Source organism: Schistocerca piceifrons, chromosome 7, assembly GCF_021461385.2.
Source record: "Schistocerca piceifrons isolate TAMUIC-IGC-003096 chromosome 7, iqSchPice1.1, whole genome shotgun sequence".
Taxonomy (NCBI): domain Eukaryota; kingdom Metazoa; phylum Arthropoda; class Insecta; order Orthoptera; family Acrididae; genus Schistocerca; species Schistocerca piceifrons.
This window is the reverse complement of record NC_060144.1, coordinates 250,634,329-250,656,916: the sequence shown is the minus strand read 5'-3', so window position 1 is coordinate 250,656,916 and position 22,588 is coordinate 250,634,329. Positions and strand designations below refer to the sequence as shown.

The following is a 22,588-nucleotide window of genomic DNA, read 5'->3' as shown; positions in this document are numbered from 1 at the left end:
TCATGGGGTCACGAATTCGATTGTAGGGAAAGGAAGAGAAAGAAAAATAATAAGTGAATATGGCCTCGGGGTGTGGGGGGGGGGGGGGGGGAGGGAATCAAAGACGAAGCTGCCTGGTAGAATTTTGGGCAGAGTATAATTTAATCATCGTCAAAACTTGGTTTAACAGGCTTCAAACTGATTAAATAATGGTAAGATAGAGGTTTCGGAATCAGATTTAAAGTTGTAAGACTTTTCCAGGGGCAGATGTGGACTCTGACCACAATTTATTGGTTACGAACTGTACATAAAAACCGAATAAATTTCAAATATGTAGGAAATTAAGAAAATGGGACCTGGATAAACTGAAAGAAACAGAGGTTTTTGAGTGTTTCAGGCGTATTACAGAAAAATTTGTCTATAGTTCCCCAATACTCCTTCTGAAACTCTCAAAAATCTCTGTTTCTTTCAGTTTATCCAGGTTCCATCTCCTCTATTTGCTACATTTTTGCAATTTCTTCAGTTTTTATATACATTTCGTAACCAACAGTGGAAGGGAATACCGTAGAAGAAGAATGGGAAGCTTTGAGAGATGAAATAGTCAAGACAGCAGAGGATCAAATAGGTAAAAAGACTAGGTCTAGCAGAAATCGTTGGGTAGCACGTAAGATATTGAGTTTAACTTATGAAAGGAGAATATTTAAAAATGCAGCATATGAAGCGGTGGAAAGAGAAAACAAACGTCTATGGAATGAGACTGACAGGGAGCGCAAAATGTCTAAGCAAGAACGGATAGACGACAAATGTAAGGATTTAGATGCATTTATCTCTAGGTCAAGGATAAATACTGTCTACAGGACGATCAAAGAGGCCTTCGGAGAAAAGAAAGCAGCAGCATGAATATCAAGAGCTCAGATGGAAAACCACTCTTAAGCAAAGAAGGGAAGACCGGATCGTGGAAAGAGTATACGGAAGGTCTATACGAGGGAGACGTACTTGAGGACAGTATTATACATGAAGATGATATGGGAGCTATGATACTGCGAGAAACACTAAGTAGAACACTGAAAGCCTTAAGTCGAAACAAGGCCCCAGGAGTAGACAACTTTCCGTTAGACCTACTGATAGCCTTGGGAACCATTTGTAGACTTAGACAAAGCAATACCTACCCTACAACTCCTCTGAGAAGATAAGGTCAAGGAAAGACAGATCTTCGTCTATAGTACTTGTAGACTTAGAGAAGGCCTTTGATAATGTTGACTGGAATACTCTCTTTGAAATTCTGAAGGTAGCAGGGTTACAGTACAGGGACCGAAAGGCTTCTTACAGCTAGTGTAGAAACCAGATGACTGCCATAAGGGTTGAATGGCATGAGAGGGTTGCAGTGGTTGAAAAGGGAGTGAGACAGGGTTGTAGCCTATCCCCAAAGTTATTCAGTCTGTACATTGTGCAAGCAATAAAGCAAACAAAAGAAAAATTTGGAGGAGAGATTAAAGTCCGGAAGAAGTAATAAAAATCTGTGAGGTTTGCCAGTGACATTGTAATTCTGTCAGGGACAGCAAAGTGCTTGGAACGGTAGCTGAACGAATGGACAGTGTCTTGAAAGGAGGATATAACATGAACATTAGCAAAATCAAAATGAGGATAATGGAATGTAGTCGTATTAAATCATGTACTGCTGAGGGAATTAAATTAGGAAACGAGACACTTAAAGTGGTAGGTACGTTTTGTTATTTTGGCAGCTAAATAACTGAAAATTGCCGGGTTAAAGAGGATATAAAATGTAGACTGGAAATGGCAAGAAAAGCGTTTCTGAAGAAGAAAAATTGATTAACATCGAGTATAGATTTAAGTGTCAGGAAGTCATTTCTGAAAGTATTTGTATGGAGTGTAGCCATGTGTGGAAGTGAAACATGGACGATAAATAGTTTGGACAAGAAGAGAACAGAAGCTTTTGAAATGTGGTGCTACAGAAGTGTGAAGTGTAGCCATGTATGGAAGTGAAACATAGACGATACACAGTCTAGACAAGAAGAGACTATAAGCTTTTGAATCGTGGGGCTACAAAAGAGTACTGAAGATTAGTTGGGTAGAATATGTAACTATAGAGTTGGAGAACAAAGAAATTTGTAGCACAACCTGACTAGAAAGAAAGGTCGATTGGTAGGACATATTCTCAGACTTCAAAGGATCAGCAATTAAGTACTGGAGGGAAGTTTTGGAGGTAGGGAGTGAGGGTAAAAATCACAGAGAGAGACCAAGAGATGAATACAGTAAGCATTTCAGAAAGATGTAAGTAGCAGTAGTTAATCGGAGATAATGAGGCTTGCACAGGGTAGAGAAGCGTGGAGAGCTGCATCAAACCAGTTTCCGGACTGAAGACCACAAAAAAAAAAAGGTAGAAATATAAGGTAGACTACCAGAATTTTTGAGATGCCGTGAAATGGTGGAAACAATGTAGTGGAAAGGGAGACAAAATGAGACAGCGTAAGAGTGACAGAGGAGACAGAGGCAGTAAGATACACCGTAAACGTTGGTAAAATTGAGGACTGCACCAGCCGGTTCCTCACTTTTCTATCAGAGTCCTGTAAACAAGAACTTATTCGCCGTTTTTGTGCTCCGACAAAAGCATTTTACAGCTGGTACTAGTGCTGCCGTGGTCGTCAGTTAGCGTCTTTGATTAGTAAGGGAAACTTCATCGGTCCCGGGCTCGAAATCCACCACCGCTTGAAGTTTGATTAATAATCAGCGTTGGGGGCCGAAGACTTCCGGCATAAGAAGTCAACCCTCATCGTGCCAACTCCTTTGTCAAAGAGGGCGGAGGAGCGGACAGAGGCCAGTGTCTTGTCCTTGTTGTGGGGAACTGCCCCTAAAGTTGGAAGAATCAGCAATTATTAACGGCATGAGGATCCAGAAGGCAATGGAATCCACTACATGAAAGACACATAACTTGTATCCACATGACACGTGGCCTCTTGTGTCATGTGTCTCTCCATTGGAAAAAGATCCCGGAATAGTCCTCCTTTCGGATCTCCACCAGGGGATTGCCAAGGGGGAGGTGATAATGAGAAAAAGGTTCAATAACCAAAGAAAGGATAGGATTCTACGAGTCGGGGTGTGGAATGTCAAAAGCTTGAACGTAGTAGGTCAGCTTGAAAATCTGAGAAGGAAAATGCTAAGGATCAAGCTAGTTGTAGTAGGAGCCAGTGAAGTGAAGTGAAAAGAAGAAAAAGATTTCTGGTCAGACGAGGATAGGATGATATAAACAGCAGCAGAAAATGATACAACGGGAGTGGGATTGATTGTGAATAGGAGGGTAGAGCAGAGAGTGTGTTAGTGTGAACAGTTCAGTGATAGTGTCGTTCTGACAGCAAACCAACGCCGACAACGATGTCGCAATTGGAGGAGGATATAAATTATAGGAGGATACTAAACGAATAATATAGTATGTAAAGGGAGATTAAAATCTAATAGTCATCGGGGACGGGAATACAGTTGAAGGGGAAGTAGTAAGAGAAAAGGTTACATGTGAATATGGACTTGGGACAAGAAATGAGAGAGGAGAAAGACTAACTTAGTTCTGTAACAGATTTCACCTAGCAGTGTTCATGAATCACAAGAGGAGGAGGTATACTTGGAAAAGACCGGGTGATACGGGAAGATTTCAGTTAGATTACGTCATGGTCAGACAGAGATTCCGTAATCAGATACTGGAATGTAAGGCTTACCTAGGAGCAGATGCAGAACCAGATCACAATGTACTAGCGACAAAGAGTATGCTGAAGTTTAAGAGATTAGCCAGGACGAATCAATGTGCAAAGAAGTGGTATACGGAAGTACTAAGGAATGATGATATATGCTTGAATTTCTCTAACGCTATAGATACAGCAACAAGTAATAGCTCATTAGGCAGTAGAGTTGCAGAGGAATGGACATCTCAGATACGGACAATCACGGAAATTGGAAAGAAAAAATCGGTACAAAGAAGGTAACTGAGAAGAAACCATGGGTAACAGAAGAAGTACTTCAGTTGATCGATGAAAGAAGAAAGTACAAAAATGTTCATTGCAATTCAGGAAGACATAAATACTAATCGCTGAGGAACGAAATAAATAAGAAGTGCAGGGAAGTTAAGACGAAATTGCTGCATGAAAAATGAGAAGAAGTCGAAAAGGAAGCGATTGTCGGATGGACTGACTCAGCATATAAGTACTCGTAAAAACGACCTTCGGTGACATGAAGATTGCATCGGGAATTCCACAGTTAAATGCAGAGGAGAGAGCGACCTCTGTGAAGGGAAAGTTGTTTCTGATGTGATGAAACCGGAGTCGATTTGGAAGAGATGGGGGATCCAGTATTAGAATCAGAATTTAAGACAGCTTTGGAGATCAAATAAGGCAAAAGGGATACATAACATTCCATCAGAATTTCTAATTTCATTGGAGAAAGTGACAACAAACCGACTATTCAATTTGGTGTGTACAATGGATGAGTCTGGCGACATACCATCTTACTTTCCAAAAAATATCATCAACTCCTAAGAGTGCAAAAGATGAGAAGAACGAGAATTACCGCACAATCAGCTTAACAGCTCATGCGTCCAATTTGCTGACAAGAATAGCATACGGAAGAACTGAGGATGTTTTAGAAAACAATGATTTCGGGTTTAGGAAAGGTAATGGCACGAGAGAATCAATTCTAACGTTGCGGTTGATAATGGAAGGAAGACTAAAGAAAAATCAAGACACTCTCAAAGGATTTGTCGATCTGGAAAAGCCGTTCGAAAATGTAAAATGGCGCAAGATATTCGAAATTCAGAAAAAATAGATGTAAGCTATAGGGAGAGATGGGTGATATATAATATGCACAGGAGCCAAGAGGGAATAATAAGAGTGGAGGACCAAGAACGAAGTGCTCTAATTAAAAACGGTGTAAGATACGGATCTATTCTTTCGCCCCTACTGTTCAATCTGTACATCGAAGAAGCAGTGATAGAATTCAAAGATAGGTTCAGGTGTAGAATCAAAATTCAGGGGGAGAGGATATCACTGATACGATTCGCTGATGACATTGCTATCCTGAGTCAAAGTGAAGAAGAACTACATGATCTGGTGAATGGAATGAACAGTTTAATGAGTACAGAGCATGGATTGAGATTGATTCGAAGAAAGACGAAAGTAATGAGAAGCAGCGGAAATGAGAACTGCCAGAAACTTAACATCGGCATTGATGGTCACGAAGTAGGTGAAGTTAAGGAATTCTGCTACCTAGGCAGCAAAATAACCAATGACGGAAGGAGCAAGGAGGACATCACAAGCAGACTAGCACTGGCAAGAAGAGCATTCCTGCCCGAGAGAAGTCTACTAGTATCAAACATAGGTCTTAATTTTATAAAGAAAGTTCTGAGAAATTGGCAGTGAAACATGGAGAGTGGGGAAACCGAAACTACAGAAAATGGAAGCATTTGAGATATGATGCTACATACGAATGTTGAAAATTTGGTGAGTGATAAGGTAAGCAATGAGGAGGTTCTGCGCAGAATCGGAGAAGAACGGAATATGTGGAAAACACTGACAAGGTGAAGTAACAGGATTATAGGACATCTGTTAAGACATCAGGGAAGGACTTCCATGGTACTAGACGGAGCTGGAGGGGGAAAAACTGTAGTGTAAGACACAGATTGTAATATATGCAGCAAATAATTGAGGGCGTAGGTTTCAAGCGTTACTCTGTGATGGAGAGGTTGTCACAGGAGAGGAATTCTTCGCCGGCCGCATGATACGAGTCAGAAAACTGACGAGTCAAAAAAGAAAAAAAAGTTATTATGCACGCTTGAGTCGTCAGTCCTGTGGTTGTTTTGTTGTACTTCTGAATTCATGTGGCTTACCAGCTATCCGTTTGGACGTAACCGCTGCATTCTACTTCAATGAGTACTTACGTCTAAGCCTGCCCCTCAAATTCTTTCCTTCCACTTTGTAACAGCCGAGGATCTCAGCAACGGCTCATATCGCAATACGTCTACAAACATTCTAGCTCATCGAATATTATTTTTACTGGCCAGTTATTTCTCGCTGGTTTCTTGTAGAATATGTTCACTACATGTCTGCCTAGTTTAGCCCTTTTACAGCAATCTCTTGCTACACTAAAATTCTGTCAGGTTCCTCAATTGGCGATGTCTGAGACACATGCAGAAATGCTATCCAAACACACCTGTTCCATTAACTTTTCCCTGGTCTCAAGATTTATGCTTTTGGATATCGGCAGCTGCTTTCCTTTATAGATGTCTCTTGTACCTTGTTCAACCCTTTTTTTCTTTTTGGCATGTATTCCTTTATCCGTCCTTCTTCGAAGGTGACAAAATTTGTCTTCGTCTTCGATAGTTTCACGTTCAACATATGGCCATTTACAATGTCTATTTGCTGCTCACATGCTTCCATTTGCTTTTGTGTATGTGGACTGTTCAGCCATCATCTAGAGTACATTCAGTTTTACTACCCTCCCGACTCAGTTCTTGTTCACATTCAGCAACCACCGCCATGCCATCAGTACATGCAAAAAGGTTTGCAGCTATCCTTTAGAAATGTTTTTTTTTCTGAAATAATAAACATTTCTCATTACATACAAAGATTTCCTTCATGGTGTTAGTTATGACTTTGGGACAAGTGGAATATTCTTAGTGCACATTTACCTCGGTCTTCTAACGTCCTCAAATTAGTAATCAGGGATAACTAGAATGGTAAGAGTCATGCAAATATAAAAGTAGATGGTCCAAATGGCTCTGCGCACTATGGGACTTAACTTCTGAGGTCATCAGTCCCCTAGAACTTAGTACTTAAACCTAACTAACCTAAGGACATCACACACATCCATGCCCGAGGCGGGATTCGAACCTGCGACCGTAGCGGTCGCGTGGTTCCAGACTGTAGCGCCGAGAAGCGCTTGGCCACCCGGGGCGGCCTATAAAAGTAGACATTACATCTACATTAACCCAGTACTGGGGACTAAGCTTTGAGAATGGGAAACATCAGTCTTATAGAAGATTCGAGAATGTTATAACACTCCCGCTACAGGGAACGGTTGCTGCAAGAAAACCCTCTATCGTATTGGCTTCCTGGCATCCTTGTTATGCAGCTGGAGCAAAGAAAAAGATGCGATTCACATGTCCTGTGTCTGTCGGGAGAGATACGATACCGGAAGTCAACTAGTGCAATACATGGCCAACACAGGTGGACACCAGTCGAATGGCTTGAAAGGCAAGCCATAGTTGAGAAGAGAGTGGAACAGGGTTATACCCTGTCTAAGATGTTATTTGATCTGTACACCGAGAAAGTGCTACCATATGTCGCGGGCTGAAGATAGCTTACCCACGAATACCAAAAACTATTTCAAACTTATCTAATATTGTATGCATCCTATAGATCTGAAGCGGGCGGTCCGCTTTCGCGACATACGAACAACTGAGGTGAATAGGAGAGGATTCTTACATTATTTTGCGATAAGAAAAGATGCTATCTCAAACTTAAGAAATTAAATATATTATGTAATTACTAGCGCTATGGCAAACTCTGTCATTAAAAAATTGAAAAACCCGAAACTTGTAAACACTTGACGCTGTCACTTGAATGTTGCTAAACGATACGGCAACGATAATTATCGACATGAGCAGCTGGCAGTTCACTACGTAGTATGGGACTTATAAAGGACGTGATAGCGTTTAGTTGTAACGCAGACGCCATGTTGTCTAAACTAGTGGTGTTGCTGCTAGCTGCGTGCTTGGCCTCCGTGGTAGAAGCCGCGCCGGGGGCAGCGGCAGCCGCCTCCCGCCGCCCCCGACTCCGCCTCCCGCGCGCTGACGCCGTCAACCAGTTCCCTGACGGCTTCATGCTGGGGGCGGCCACGGCCTCGTACCAGATCGAGGGCGGATGGGACGCCGACGGTGAGTGGCGGACGTTCTACGGGCAGCCAGTGGTAACGGGAGCGGGATGGAGGGAGAGGTCACTTAATTTCATTGTACCGGCCGTAAAAGCTCCTGAAGATCGCCGTACGAGGGAGTTTTCCCTTTCTTATCACCACGTACTTGTAACATACCTGTTTCAGCCACCTATATGTACATATACAGTATGTCTCAAAGCTTTTGGGTCAAGGCGTAACAGGTGCTATTAGCTTCTACATCTACATATATGCTCCGCAAGCCACCCAACGGTGTGTGGCGGAAGGAACTTTACGTGCCACTGTCATTACCTCCCTTTCCTGTTTCAGTCGCGTATGGTTCGCAGGAAGAACGACTGCCGGAAAGCCTCCGTGAGCGCTCGACTCTCTAATTTTACATTCGTGATCTCCTCGGGAGGTATAAGTAGGGGGAAGCAATATATTCCATACCTCATCCAGAAACGCACCCTCTCGAAACCTGGACAGCAAGCTACAGCGCGGTGCAGAGCGCACCTCTTGCAGTGTCAGTCACTTTATTTTGCTAAACATCTCCGTAACGCTATCACGCTTACCAAATAACCCTGTGACGAAACGAGCTGCTCTTATTTGGATCTTCTCTATCTCCTCCATCAACCCGACCTGGTACGGATCCCACACTGATGAGCAATACTCAAGTATAGGTCGAACGAATGTTTTGTAAGCCACCTCCTTTGTTGATGGACTGCATTTTCTAAGGACTCTCCCAATGAATCTCAACCTGGTACCCGCCTTACCAACAATTAATTTTATATGATCATTCCACTTCAAATCGTTCCGCACGCACACTCCCAGATATTTTACTGAAGTAACCGCTACCAGTGTTTGTTCCGCTATCATATAATCATACAGTAAAGGATCCTTCTTTCTATGTATTCGCAATACATTACATTTATCTATATTAAGGGTCAATTGCCACTCCCTGCACCAAGTGCCTATCCGCTGCAGATCTTCCTGCATTTCGCTGCAATTTTCTAATGCTACAGCTTCTCTGTATACTACAGCATCATCCGCGAAAAGCCGCATGGAACTTCCGACACTCTCTACTAGGTCATTTATATATATTTTGAAAAGCAATGTTGTTAAGAAAAGACACTACGTGCACCACCTAACAACAACATAGCTCATAGTAATCGTTCAAAGAGACGACCGCCAGTCTCTGGTGTTTGTGAGGAATGTGCTGCCATAATTCTTGGAGATTGTATCACTTGTTGTCAGCGAAAGGATGTGTCTCTAAACCACTATACACCTGAACAACACGTACCCTCATCGTTGGTCTGGAAGGGGAGGTCCTGTCCAATGACCAGTGCGATAGCAGGATCTCACACATCTGTACTTTCTCCTGTGGGGCTACGTCAAGACGCTGCCGTATGAAGTCCCCGAGAAACATATAAAGACCTGCTTGCTAGAGTCCATGGTGCCTGTCTCCTAGTGCAACAGACACCAAGAATCTTTGAGAGAGTGCGGCAGAACTTCTTGCGCTGTTGCCATGCATGGCTGAATGCACTGAGAATGGCGGTCATCACTTTGAACAATTACTGTGAGTCACGTCGTTCTTATGCGAGGTATGCGGGGTATACCTCGCATAAGAACGACGACCATAACACAATAATGACGCATTGCCGACCATTGGTTCCCTGCCTCAATATAATGGGTTGTGGAGCCACTACCGCTCATTTCAGGTTTTATCCAAAAGGTACAGTAAACAGCGGAGAGTATCTTTTACCAGTGTTACCTATACGCGTCCCAGGTCAGTTTGTGTATTGAGGGAAGGAACAATTATTGTCCCTGTGCCTCTGTACGTGCCCTAATCTTATTCCTAAGATCCCTGCTAGAGATACGCCATGGCAGGGGCACAGTGGTCGCCCAGTTTACATGGAATAGAGATTCTCTACATTTACCCAGAAGGATTTCGGGAGGGCTACGTTGTATTTCTTCCAAGGATCCCAATTTGAGTTCTCTGAACATTATGTTACACCTGTTACGGTCCTAGGAGCACATATCTGAATGACCACGATGTCTGCTACTCAATAAAAACAAGGCCAAATTAGCGTTTTGTGTGTGGTTCGCTATATGAATGCATTGCATTTTCCCACGACCGTTGCTACGGATCTTCCATTTTCCTAATGCTGATTTCATGTGACTGGCTCATTTCATACCGCTTTCTGGTATTGTCCCTAAATGACTGTAACAGTAGGTGAGAGTGGTGGTTCCACTTTGAGAGTTCTGCGCAGCAATATACCAAAAGACGATGTTTTTACTGTGAGGATTAAAAACGAAACTCATTAAAGAGAGGAACATTCAGCTAGCCTTACAACTTTGTTATCATAATTTATCATAACTACAGCTCACAATCATTAAAGAAAAGCAAAACAAAGAAACTTACACAAGTGGCTTATTTACAAAAATTTAAACTATGACAATAGCTAATTGGTTGGACCAGAATTAAAAGAATTAGCCTTGAAATGGTAGGTTCACAGCATAATATACATCCCTTTAAAACAACATCTTTATTAAGGGTGCAAAAACTGCTTACGGCAGCAATAATCTGACAACATTCAAAGAATCTTTTTCCTACCATATAAAACGTACAAGACTAAAAATTGACACTCTCAAACAATTGGTCTTCTCATATCAGATAAAAATATAATCTACCAGGAAAAATTACTTTTAATCTTTTTTAAATTGTTACAAAATGGCGGCTGTTCAACGGGAGTATTGCAGCGGTTCCCTTATATCTGGTGTAGTTTTAAACTATTTAATGAAGTGTTTACTTTATTGGCAAAATACGTATTTCAAATTATGAATTTAGATTTTTAGACTGTTTACATATTGTAACATATTTTAACTGCAAAGCTGTTCGACAGAATAACCTGATTATGCTTGATTCTGTGGACATACTCCAAAAATTTCAAAGCTTTACGTTATTTAGTTTTTGAGTCATAAGAGAAACGGATCAAGGAAATGTGAAGTACGGGAAACGAGCGATGAACATTGCTGATACATTTTTCATACCTTTGTTGTACATATAATGTAGGTGTAGAGAAGAGCATCAGCTTCACTCATATACAGATAATTAAATACTTTAACATATGCAGTATTCTTTCCTGCAGTTTTCTGTGACGTATTCTTCCATAAGTATGTTATAAATAGTTTCCACCTGGGTGCCAGACTGGGACTCGAAGATGGGACCTTTCCGTTCCGCGGATAGTTGCGCAAATGACTGGGCTATCCAAGCACCACTCACGGCCCGCCGTCACAGCCTTATTTCTGGTGGTAACTCATTTCCTGCCGTCCAAACTTCACAGAGATTCTGTATATCTGGGGAACTCGCACTCCAAGACCAAAGGATCTTATGCAGACTTCTCTGTCATAGGTTAGGAAATTGTTTCCACAACGAGATTTCACTGTGTAGGGGAATGGGCACTGACTTAAAACTTCTTTTAAGATTAAAACTATGTGTCGGACCACTGTTCGGACCTGGGACATTTTCTCAACAGGCTGGACTGACAAGGACGTCTCACGAGCCGCTTCAAGCTTCACTTCCGGCAGTAGCTCATCGCTTATTTTCCGAACTTCACAGAAGTTCTGCTGCATATTTTGTGTAATTTGTGATCCTGTAAGAATGGATATGGTGAAGATATGGCTTAACTACAGCTTGAGAGATTGTTTCGAGAATGATTTTTCACTCTGCACCGGAGTATGCACTGACTTGAAACTTCCTGGCAGATAAAAACGAGTACTTGATCGCAAAAGACACGAAGGCTCCACGTTTGAATCACGATCGGGCACACGGTTTTGGTCTACCAGGAGGTTTCAATGCACACTCCGCTGCAGACTAAAAATAATTCTGGAAGAGTCATCTGTTTTTGTCCAGGTTATCTGGAGGTCATCCTTGGTTGTAAGGCAAATGCTGGAAATTAAAGTCCCGTAGCAAATACTGCAAAATTGTGCTTTCTCTTCCCATAAACCAGTACGTGAAGAAACCATGATTCTATAAGAACTCAAAGAGCATGTTCCGTCTTGAGGGGCGGAAAACGAGAATTATAATAAAAGCCGAATGGCCAAGACCATTGAAACACATTCATTCCACAAATTTATCTGGGTTTACGAAATTTGTTTTGGTATCTGCATTGTGTTTATGTTTCTGGTATCTCAAATTTCTTTCTTTTTGCCTTGTAAAGGGACGAACCAATTATTATGATGCTCCAACAGAGAGAGAACTTCTTGAAAAGCACATGCACAAAGGACTCCACTAATCTGTCGTTTCGCCATTTACAGGCAAGGGCGAGAACATATGGGACCGTATGTTGCACGAACATCCGGAATATGCCAAGGGCGAGAACGGGGACGTTGCCTGCGATTCTTACCACAAATACGCGGAGGACGTGCAGGCAGTCAAGAATCTGAACGTGAGTAAGAAAAAAGTGTTCTTATATTATTATGACTACCGTTAGTAGCGTTAACAGTGCAGGACACTGTTTATGATCAGCGCTGAAAACTTTCGCCACATTATTTCGCCAGCACTACTTTATGCAGCTTTGAGTGAATTAATAAGCTTTGCTTTAGTAGGAGCTGAACGAATGAAACCTTCGTATTAAGTTCTTGGTAATGTAATCACATACGGTAAGCGACAGTCATCTAAAACCTGTAGCCTTGTCTCACTACAACGACGAAACCTAATAACTTTAAGACTGTCGAAAATAATGTTGTACCATCATCAGTTGTTTTGAAAATCTTTATTATTGTTACTAATATCGGTTGTTACTAATCATTATCAGCCAATAGCTGTTCTTGGTCAAATGTTTGAGAGGAAAGAAAAAAAAGACTACCTATGAATTATGCAACGGATTTTCGTACACAAACGAAGATTGGTTTATGAACAGATTGGGTGTACCAAACTGACCAGCAGTGATTGGAGTGAATTTTCGTATCCAAACGACAAATGGACAAATGAGGTATCAATCTGACCAGAGTGAGGGGCAGTTTCCTCAAAAAAAAAAAAAAAAAAAAAAAAAAAAAAAAAAAAAAAAAAAAAATAATAATAATAATTATGGACGTAATCAGGATAATTAAGAAAAATCTATCAGACAAATATATTTTAGTACTTTTTAAAATTCTAAGTTGAACATTGAACATTCAATCTTCGTCCGACACCTCATGTGCTTTCTCTTATCTATATTCTCTAAATAGTAATACTGTTGAATACCGATCGATATTTAAATATATTGTGATTCATGCTTCCTGAACAAGACATGAAATAAAAAAAAACAAAAAGACAGTCATATGTTTTGTGAAATAATTTATCTAAAAGTAGGAAAGATTATAGAAACATTCGACGTGCCTTTGAATGATGATCGAAATCATAGCAGCAAATGACGTGCCTACTGAGAACTTAAAGTTCAATGTTAGAAGCACCTAAATTTAAACAATACTAGAGAATAGGTGTCTAGTGGATTATGTAGACCACAAAATCGGCTGTTGGGTCGATTTGACATATCATAATGGCTTTCACATGTTTCTGTCATCTAAGCCCGAAGTTGTAAAAAAATTTCAAACAAATTTTCAGTCTCAAACTTCTTCAATAGAAAATCCTTCGATCATCAGGAAAAAACATATACGTGGCGTAAGATGTAAGGTTTCCTTTACAAATGCTGTCGAAATGGTTGTTCTTGCTGAAAGATTTTTCGCGATAAATATATAAATATGAAAATGGGAACCGTAAATCACAGAGCAGTTCCAGACGAACTGCGGATTCTACTTTGTGCTCTTTCTATCCAGCTAACATAAGAGGGTTCCAATTGATACGGTTCTTTGTTCACGATTTTCAAAATTGAAGTATTTGATTTTGCAAACCAGTCACATTTTTGCTTCGATGTTCGGATTGCTGCATGTGATTTCGAGCATTATTCAAAGGCCAGTCAAATTTATCTCTATCTATTTTCTTTCTTACGTTCGATAACTTATTTCACAAAACAGTTCTTAGATTATTTATTCTAGATTCATGGATTAACTATTTTTTTATTTACAGTATGTGAAGAATCCAAGACACAGAATTTTAACATTTTACAGACAATCCAATATGTCAGCAATATTTTAGTATACAGCACCCAACCTATGGGCACTTATATTAAGGCGTTTAACGGTAATGTTCTAACGGTTAAAATGTCTCCAGAACATAGATACGGTGTACTAATTTAGGATTCATATGTTTCATTTTGTAAACAATACGTAAACCGTATGTATTGAACACTGTTGTCCAGTTCATAGTCTTGACTTTCTTACTGTGAGGGAACTCGTGTACGTATCCACACAGAAGTGTAATCGAAAATCTTTTTGTACCTGATGATCATTAAAAGCAATAGAAACTTCAAACAATAACAAAAATTTTCAAACATAACTGCCAGCTGTGGTCAACGACAGCTTTTATTTCCACGAAAAGGCGGCTGTGTCTCTCCAGTTTACGAGATGCTTACAAACGAAAGACGTGCGTTGTATTCCTTTGCAGATAAATGGACCAGGCATATTGATGTTACCACTTCCTATGTTCGAGTATCCGTAACTCGTGGTATGCGGGCTAGCGTTGCTGCCTCTGGATCACGGGGTCCCGGGTTCCAAGCGTGGCCGAGTTGGGGATTTTCTCTGCCCTGGGTATGGGTGTTTGTGTTGTCCTTATCATTTCATCATCATCAACATTTGTGAGAGTGACTAGAGTGGGCTGTGAAAAGAAAATGGACTTTGTTAACATTGGGACTTTGTACAGGCACTGGTAACCGCGCAGTCGAGCACCCCACAAACCAAACATCATCATCATCATCATCTCATCATTATCATCATCATCATCATCCTATGTTGTTCGACGTCAACGTGCAATAACCACTGATAGAAGACAGATGGCAGCGCTAACTGTGAAGGGTATATGTCGGTGGAAGTGGTAAACAATACATTCGTTGTCCTATTGCGGAAACGAGGCGAGTTATATGACGTCCAGAAGGTTTTCATACGCAATGGAAACATTTCCGAAACGGCTAAGTTGGTAAACTGTTTACGTGTCACCGTACTTAAGGAATACGGTGCATGGGAAAATGGAGCTACCCGGAAACTGTGCCGACGCGACTGTAGCGAACCATGGACTACGCTGGGGTGAGCGGCGTCTGCGAAGATGTGTACAGGCTGATGGATGTGCAGCTGTTGAGCAACTGACCGGCTAGATGAACCAAGGGGCTATCAACAGCGTCTCCTCAACGACTACTCAGTGGACGTTGTTGTTTAAGGCTTTTGCAGCAGGCGCCTGCTTCTTGCACCCATACTGATCACTGTTCATCAGCGACGAACGCAACTGGACGTCCATTGAGTGGCAATAGGTGGCCTTTTCTGATGAATTATGTTTTATGTGCCATCGGACATATTGCCGTTAGAGTGTATGGCGTGAAACGTCCGAAAGCAAAACCGTGCTGCAGTCGTCGAAAGCATCCAGGATGGAGGGCTGGATGTTACTGTCTGGCCGGCCGGAGTGGCCGTGCGGTTCTAGGCGCTACAGTTTGGAACCGCGTGACCGCTACGGTCGCAGGTTCGAATCCTGCCTTGGCATGGATGTGTGTGATGTCCTTAGGTTAGCTAGGTTTAAGTAGTTCTAAGTTCTAGGGGACTGATGACCACAGCAGTTAAGTCCCGTAGTGCTCAGAGCCATTTGAACCGTTACTGTGAAATTCCCTGGGTTGTCTCGTCGTTCTTGGCTCAGTGGATCAACATAATATGCATCTACTCTTGGGGATCATATTCATCCCTACCTGCGGTTTGTTTTTCCTCGGCATGAAGGCATCTGTCAGCAGAACAATCGAATATGTCACTGTGGTGTGCGTACTGTAAGACCTTCGGTACACACACCAAGTCAGACGATAGAAATGCCACTTGCACGCTTAGAGTAGCAGATTGACAGTGACCAACTTTAAACAGAACTTGATTGATTTCCACACACATTTATTAAAATAATAAAAATCATAGACCTTACTTAACTTGATTCTGTATGCTACTTACAATTGACAATCTGAAGTTCCTTTGGTCTTGGTACGTTAATCTTATTCTCACATATCTCTGATACTTGACAAAGTGTCTATTCATTTATCTTCATGGCTATGTACAGGAATATGATAATCTTATTAGACGCAGACTGAAACTTGACTATAGACTGGTACAGACAAATGCAGACTGGTGCAGACTGATACAGACTGATGCAGACTAACGCAGACTGACTAATCGTAGGTCTGTACACTCGTTATAATACTTCGAGCGTTCAGGTATCACTGTGCGAGTGTGATCCGCGAGGATAAAAGGTTCTACGTTAGCAGCAATCTCATTGTCTGCGTTACATATTAATACGTGGATCGGCGGAAGCAGAATTTGGTCCGTCTCTAAGACAGCGTCATCTCGTAGTGCGGAGACAGACGAGCGCTGCGCCTGCGCTGTTGTGCTTAGCGGGGCGAGCTCTAGTGGGAACGTTGTGTACGCGCTGACTACGTGGAACTATGTACACAACACCTTTCTTAGTGCGAATATAATAAGCTTTCTTGGGACTAAGAATCTTATGTCCACGAGTCGGCATTGTTTTAGAAAGCATCGCTCGTGCGAAACTCAGCTTGCTTTTTTCTCACATGATATACTACGAACAACGGATGAAGGGCAACATGCAAATGCTATATTTCTAGCCGGCCGAAGTGGCCGTGCGGTTAAAGGCGCTGCAGTCTGGAACCGCAAGACCGCTACGGTCGCAGGTTCGAATCCTGCCTCGGGCATGGATGTTTGTGATGTCCTTAGGTTAGTTAGGTTTAACTAGTTCTAAGTTCTAGGGGACTAATGACCTCAGCAGTTGAGTCCCATAGTGCTCAGAGCCATTTGAACCATATTTCTAGATTTCCTGAAGGTGTTTGACACGGAGCTTCATTGCAGGCTGTTAACTAAGATACAAGCATTCGTAAATGGTTCCCAGATATGTGAGTGGCTCGAAGACTTTTTAAGTAGCAGAACACAGTATGTTGTCTTCGACGGCGAGTGTTCATCAGAGACAAGTGTGTCGTCAGGAATGCCCAGGGAAGCGTGATAGGGCCGCTGTTGTTATCTATGTACACAAATGATTTGGCGGACAAGGTATTCAGCAATCTGCGGTTGTTTGCTGATGATGCTGTGGTTTACGGTAAGGTGTCGAAGTTGAGTGACAGTAGGAATATGCAAGATGACTTAGACAAAATTTCTGATTGGTGTGATGAATGTACCTAGCTATAAATGTCGAAAAATGTAAGTTAAATGTTCAAATGTGTGTGAATTACTACGGGACCAAAGTGTTAAGGTCATCGGGCCTTATGCTAACATACTACTTAATGTATCTTAAACTAACTTACGCAAAGTGCAACACACACATACATGCACGAGGGAGGACTCGAACCACCGATGGGGGACCCTTGCGAACCGGTACAAGGCGCCTAAGACCACGCGGTTACCCCGCGCGGCAAATGTAAGTTAATGCGGATGAATATGAAGAACAAACCTGTAACATTCGCATATAGTATTAGTAGTGTCCTGATTGAAATAGTAATTTCGTTTAAACGTCTGAGAATAATGTTACAAAGCGATGTGAAATGCAACGAGCATGTGACAACTGTGGCAGGGATGGCGAATGGCCGCGCGTACTGGCCGCGCGGTTAGAGGCGCCATGTAACTAATTGCAGCGACTCTTCCAGCCGGAGGTTCAAGTTCTCCGTCGGGCATGGGCGTCTGTGTTGGTCTTAGCATATGTTAGTTAAGTAGTGTGTAAGTCTATGGACCGACGACCTCAGCAGTTTGGTCCCCTAGGAATTCACACACATTTGAACATTTTTTGATGGCGAATGGTCGACTTCGGTTTATTGGGAGAATTTATGGAAGAGTGATTCACCTGGAAAAAGAGGCCGCATATAGGACGCCGATGCCACCTATTTTTGAGTACTTTTCGAATGATTAGATCCGTACCAGATCGCTTTGAAGGAAGACAATGAAGTGATTCAGAAGTGGACTGTTAGATTTATTCACGGTAGTTTCGAACAACAGATAAGTCTTACTGAGATGCTTCGGGACCTCAAGTGGGTATCTCTGGAGGGATGGCGACGTTCTCTTCAACAAACGCTATTGAGGAAATTTAGAGAACCGGTATTTGAAGCTGACTGCCAGGCATTGTGTAAGGACCACATAGATAAGATATGAGAAATCACTGCTCATATGGAGGCATAAAGACGGTCGTCTTTCGAGTAGAACATGAAAAGAAATGACCAGTAGTGGTACAAGGTACCCTCTTCCACGCAGCGTATGGTGGTTTGCCTACTATCTATATAGATGTGGGCAATCGGTGACTTGCCCGTCGATGGGGATGAAATGATGATGATTAGGACAACACAACACCCAGTCCCTGAACGGAGAAAATCTCCGACCCAGCCGGGAATCGAACCCGTGCACTTAGGATTGACATTCTGTCGCTCTGACCACTTTTTTTTTAATCTCATTTTGTTCGCTTTTGCTCGTTGCATCTGCTCAGGGCGGATGTCGTAAGACATCCGTTTAAGTTCGTTGATGATCGATTAACTCAGTTTTTTTATTACAGAGGGCACGAACCCTCTGACCGAACACGCTGAGCTACCGTGCCGGCAACCACTCAGCTACCCGGGGGCGGACGTCATACTTCGTTTGTATGTGACTTACCCTCTCGCTGTGTGTTCTACACCTATCAGTAAGCGTTGTACAGGATACCAATTAAATATCTCTGGCCGTCAGTGAGAGACAGTCGGTATGTACCGCATATCAGCGGGTAGCATTGTTTATTATTGGCAGGCGTGGTACACAGTCGCAAGTACCATATATTACCAGCATCATATTATCACCGTAGATAGGCGAGGTATGCCGTCGGTATGCATTGAATACTCCCACAATACATTTTACACCGTCGGCAGGCGTTTAACACACACGGTAGACACTGTATAGCGTCGGCATGCGTTTTATACCGTCGGCAGGCGGTACGCACACATCGGGAGACAAACATTGCCCTAACGAAATATCACCGCCCATAGGCATTGTACACCATTGGTGGGCATATATCGTTGTATACAGTCGTCACGCATTTTACACTGTCATCAGTATTGCATACCGTTCACATGCATCAAATTCCATTACTAAGCGTTTTACACATTTGGTAGGTGATGTACATCGTCGGTAGGCGTTCTGTATCGTCAGGATTCACTATACACCAAGAGGAGGAGTTCTATAACGTCAGAATGCCTTCTACGCTGTTGGCAGGCATTGTAGACAATCGTCAGGAATTGTAGCCGACGGCATGTTGTGAAACTTTTCGGTAGGCATCGCATACTCTCAGTAAGTATATATACAGTCCATAGGTTTTGTAAACCGTAGCATACTTTTGCCATGCATTTTACACCCGATGTTGGCGTTACACACTAACGGTAGGCACTATACACAGTCTGTAGTCGTTGAGCATTTTCAGTTAGTGTTGAATGAGATCGGTAGCTGTTGAGCCATACAGGTAGGCAGTGTATGCCGTAGCTACGCACTGTACACCGGCGTTGTAGAACATCGACAGGCGTTGTAAAACTTCGGCCGATTCTGTACACGTTTGGCAGACGTACAAGATGGGTAGGGGTTTTTCCCCGTTGTTACTCATCGTATACTGTCAGTACGCTTTGTACCCGTTCAGAAAGCGATGTAATTCACAGGTAGGCAACGTAAATCATCTACAGCTGGTTTATACTCCCTGCAATAAGCACTGTACATTGACAGTAAGTGTCGCATGAATGACGAAACCTTAAGTCTAATGAGCAAATGTGAAAAATATTTGTAGGATGGCCTCAGTGTTTATCGTTTGTGGCACGTAGAAATTGCTGGTGTTCAGTCACAATCCGAGTGTAGTGATGTCATCAGCTGAAAAAAAGTGTCTGAGTAGCGAGTCGAAAATAAGGCGTAAAGACAAAAGAGTCCACTTGACACTTAGAATTTGTGGAGAGTCCTCCTACCCTTTCTACGTAGTAAATGGATGATGCAAGATAATGTGTATAACTATTTTACATGCATTCATATTTCTCTGATTTTTGCTGTGATGTGATGGATATGACTTTTTGGAACACTAAGAGCAGGAAAGGAAAGGAAGATTACTGTCGGGTAAGAACAGATCTTGCCTCACTATTTATGTAGCATCTCTCATTCGAGGTGATCGAATGTACTGGTGGCAATCTCATACTTACTCTTCATGCCCACCACGCCGCGCAAAGCTCCTACTTCACCTTTCTTAAGCAGCTGTTCCAATTTGGTTAAGTTCCTACAGATGTAAGAATTACTCCAGAATAGATTTCAAGACAATTTTTTTATTTTTTTGGCGATTTAAACCACAGATATACTGCTCTTGGCCACAAATGTTCAAATGTGTGTGAATTCCTAAGGGACCAAACTGCTTCGGTCATCGGTCCCTAGACTTACACACTACTTAAACTAACTTATGCTAAAAACAACACACACGTCCATGCCCGAGGGAGGACTCGAACCTCCGGCGGGAGTGGCCGCGCAGTCCGTGGCATTACGCCTCAAACCATGCGGCCGCTCCGCGCGGTTGACCACAAATCTTGGTGTGAACCACACTCATACAAAAACGAAGAATTTTGTTCTGCTCTTACCAGACAGTACAAGCAACTTGACCTAGCGAAGGTACCTTCAGCGATTACTGTTGATGTAATTAAGATAGATTCTTGTTATTACCGTAGTAGTTTTCAATCCCCTCCCCCCAATGAACCATGGACTTTGCCGTTGGTGGGGTTGGTAGCGTGCTTCAGTGATACAGACACATCGGCGTGGTGTCTATTGAGAGGCCAGAAAAACGTGTGTTTCCTGAAGAGAGGCACAAGCCTGTTCAGTAGTTGCAGGTTCTGCAGTCTGGATGACTGGCTGATATTACCTTTTAACATCAACCACAATGGCCTCCTTGCTAGCACTGCGAATGGCTGAAAGTAAGGGGAAATTACAGCCGTAATTTTTCCCGAGGGCATGCAGCTCTATTGATTGGTTAAATGCTGAAGCGCCCTCTTAGGTAAATTCTTCGAGAGGCGGTCCCCATTTGGATCTCCGGGCGGGGCTACTCAGGAAGATATCGTCATAGGAAGAAACAAAACTAGCCTTCTACGGATCGGAGTGTGGTATGTTCGATCCCCTATTTATGGGTCGGTACGAAAATGTAAAAATGGAAACGGTTGTGTTGAAGCTAGATATAGTGGGAATAAGTGAAGTTCGGTGACAGGAGAAACAGGACATCTGTACAGGCTAATATGGGATTGTTTACCTGAAATAAAATGGGGGTGAGGCAGAAGTAGGTTTAACAATCAATAAGAAAAAATGAATGCAGGTAAACTAGTATGAACAGTATAGCGAATGTATTATCGAAGCCAAGATAGACACAATACCCCCAGCGACCACAGTAGTATAAGGTTGAATACCAGATGGAGACAGTGAAGGAATGTGTGACGAGACAAAAGAAATTATTCAGATAGCTAAGAGAGATGAAAATTCAATTGAAATGGAGGACTGGCATCGATAATAAGAAAAGTAAGAGAAGCAAAAAGTGTAGCGGAGCATATTTTATTCATTCCTAAAACTTGGCTTATGTAATCTGAAAGAAGGTTGTATATGTGGAAGAGACTTGGTGACACTGGAAAGTTTCAGATGATTATATGATAGTAAGATGGGGAAATTTACAAACACACGAGGAAATACAGACACTACGACTTATCTTAGAAGATAAGTTAAAGAAAGGATAACCGGTGCCTGTCACATTTGTAAGTTTAATGTTTTTGACAGTGTTGACTGATGTACTCTCTTTGAAATTTTGAAGTTATCAGGGGTACAATGCAGAGACCGAAAGACTATTTACAACTTATGCAGAAATCAGGCGGAAGTAAAAGAGTCGTGGGGTATGAAAGGGAAGCAGTTGTTGAGAAGGGAGTGAGACAAGATCGAAGCCTACCTCCGATGTTATTGAATCTACTAACTGAACATACAGTAAAGGGAACCAAGAAAAGATTAGGGGTTTGAATTGAAGTCCAAGGACAAGAAATAAAAATATTGACATTCTCCCAGTTACACTATAATTTTGTCAGAGACAGCAAAGGACTTGGAGGAAAAGTTGAACGGGATGGACAGTGTCGTGAAAGGAGACTATAAGACTAGCATCAATAATAGCAAAACAAGGATAACAGAATGCAGAAGAACTAAATCAGGTGGTGCTGAGGGAACTAGGTTAGAAAACGAGGCACCAAAGTAGAAGACGAGTTTTATTATTTGGGCAGCAAAATATCTGATGACAGTCAAAGTGGAGAGGATATAAGATGCAGACTGGTAATGGCGAGACAACTTTTCCGAACATGAGAATTTTGCTAACACTGAATATAGATTATGTACTAGCAGTCTTTTCTTAAAGTATGTGTATGGAGTGTAGCCATGCATGAAATTGAAACATGGACGATAAGCAGCTCAGACTAGAAGAGAACAGAAGTTTCTGAAATGTGGAGCTATAGAAGAATGGTAAGGATAGACCATATACCTAATAAGCTGTTACTTATTAGCTTTG

At 42.1% G+C, this 22,588-nt stretch overlaps 1 protein-coding gene across 1 annotated transcript in view; it reads left to right on the top strand.

Annotated features, from left to right (window-relative positions):
- Window positions 1-1,324: 1,324 nt before the first annotated feature.
- Window positions 1,325-22,588, top strand: part of LOC124805315 (myrosinase 1-like) — a 92,099-nt gene continuing 70,835 nt past the window's right edge. Inside the window, exons 1-3 of the mRNA XM_047265830.1 lie at window positions 1,325-1,339; window positions 7,846-7,915; window positions 12,226-12,356. Coding sequence (XP_047121786.1) covers window positions 1,325-1,339; window positions 7,846-7,915; window positions 12,226-12,356 — 216 coding nt within the window. The remainder of the gene's footprint in view (window positions 1,340-7,845; window positions 7,916-12,225; window positions 12,357-22,588) is intronic.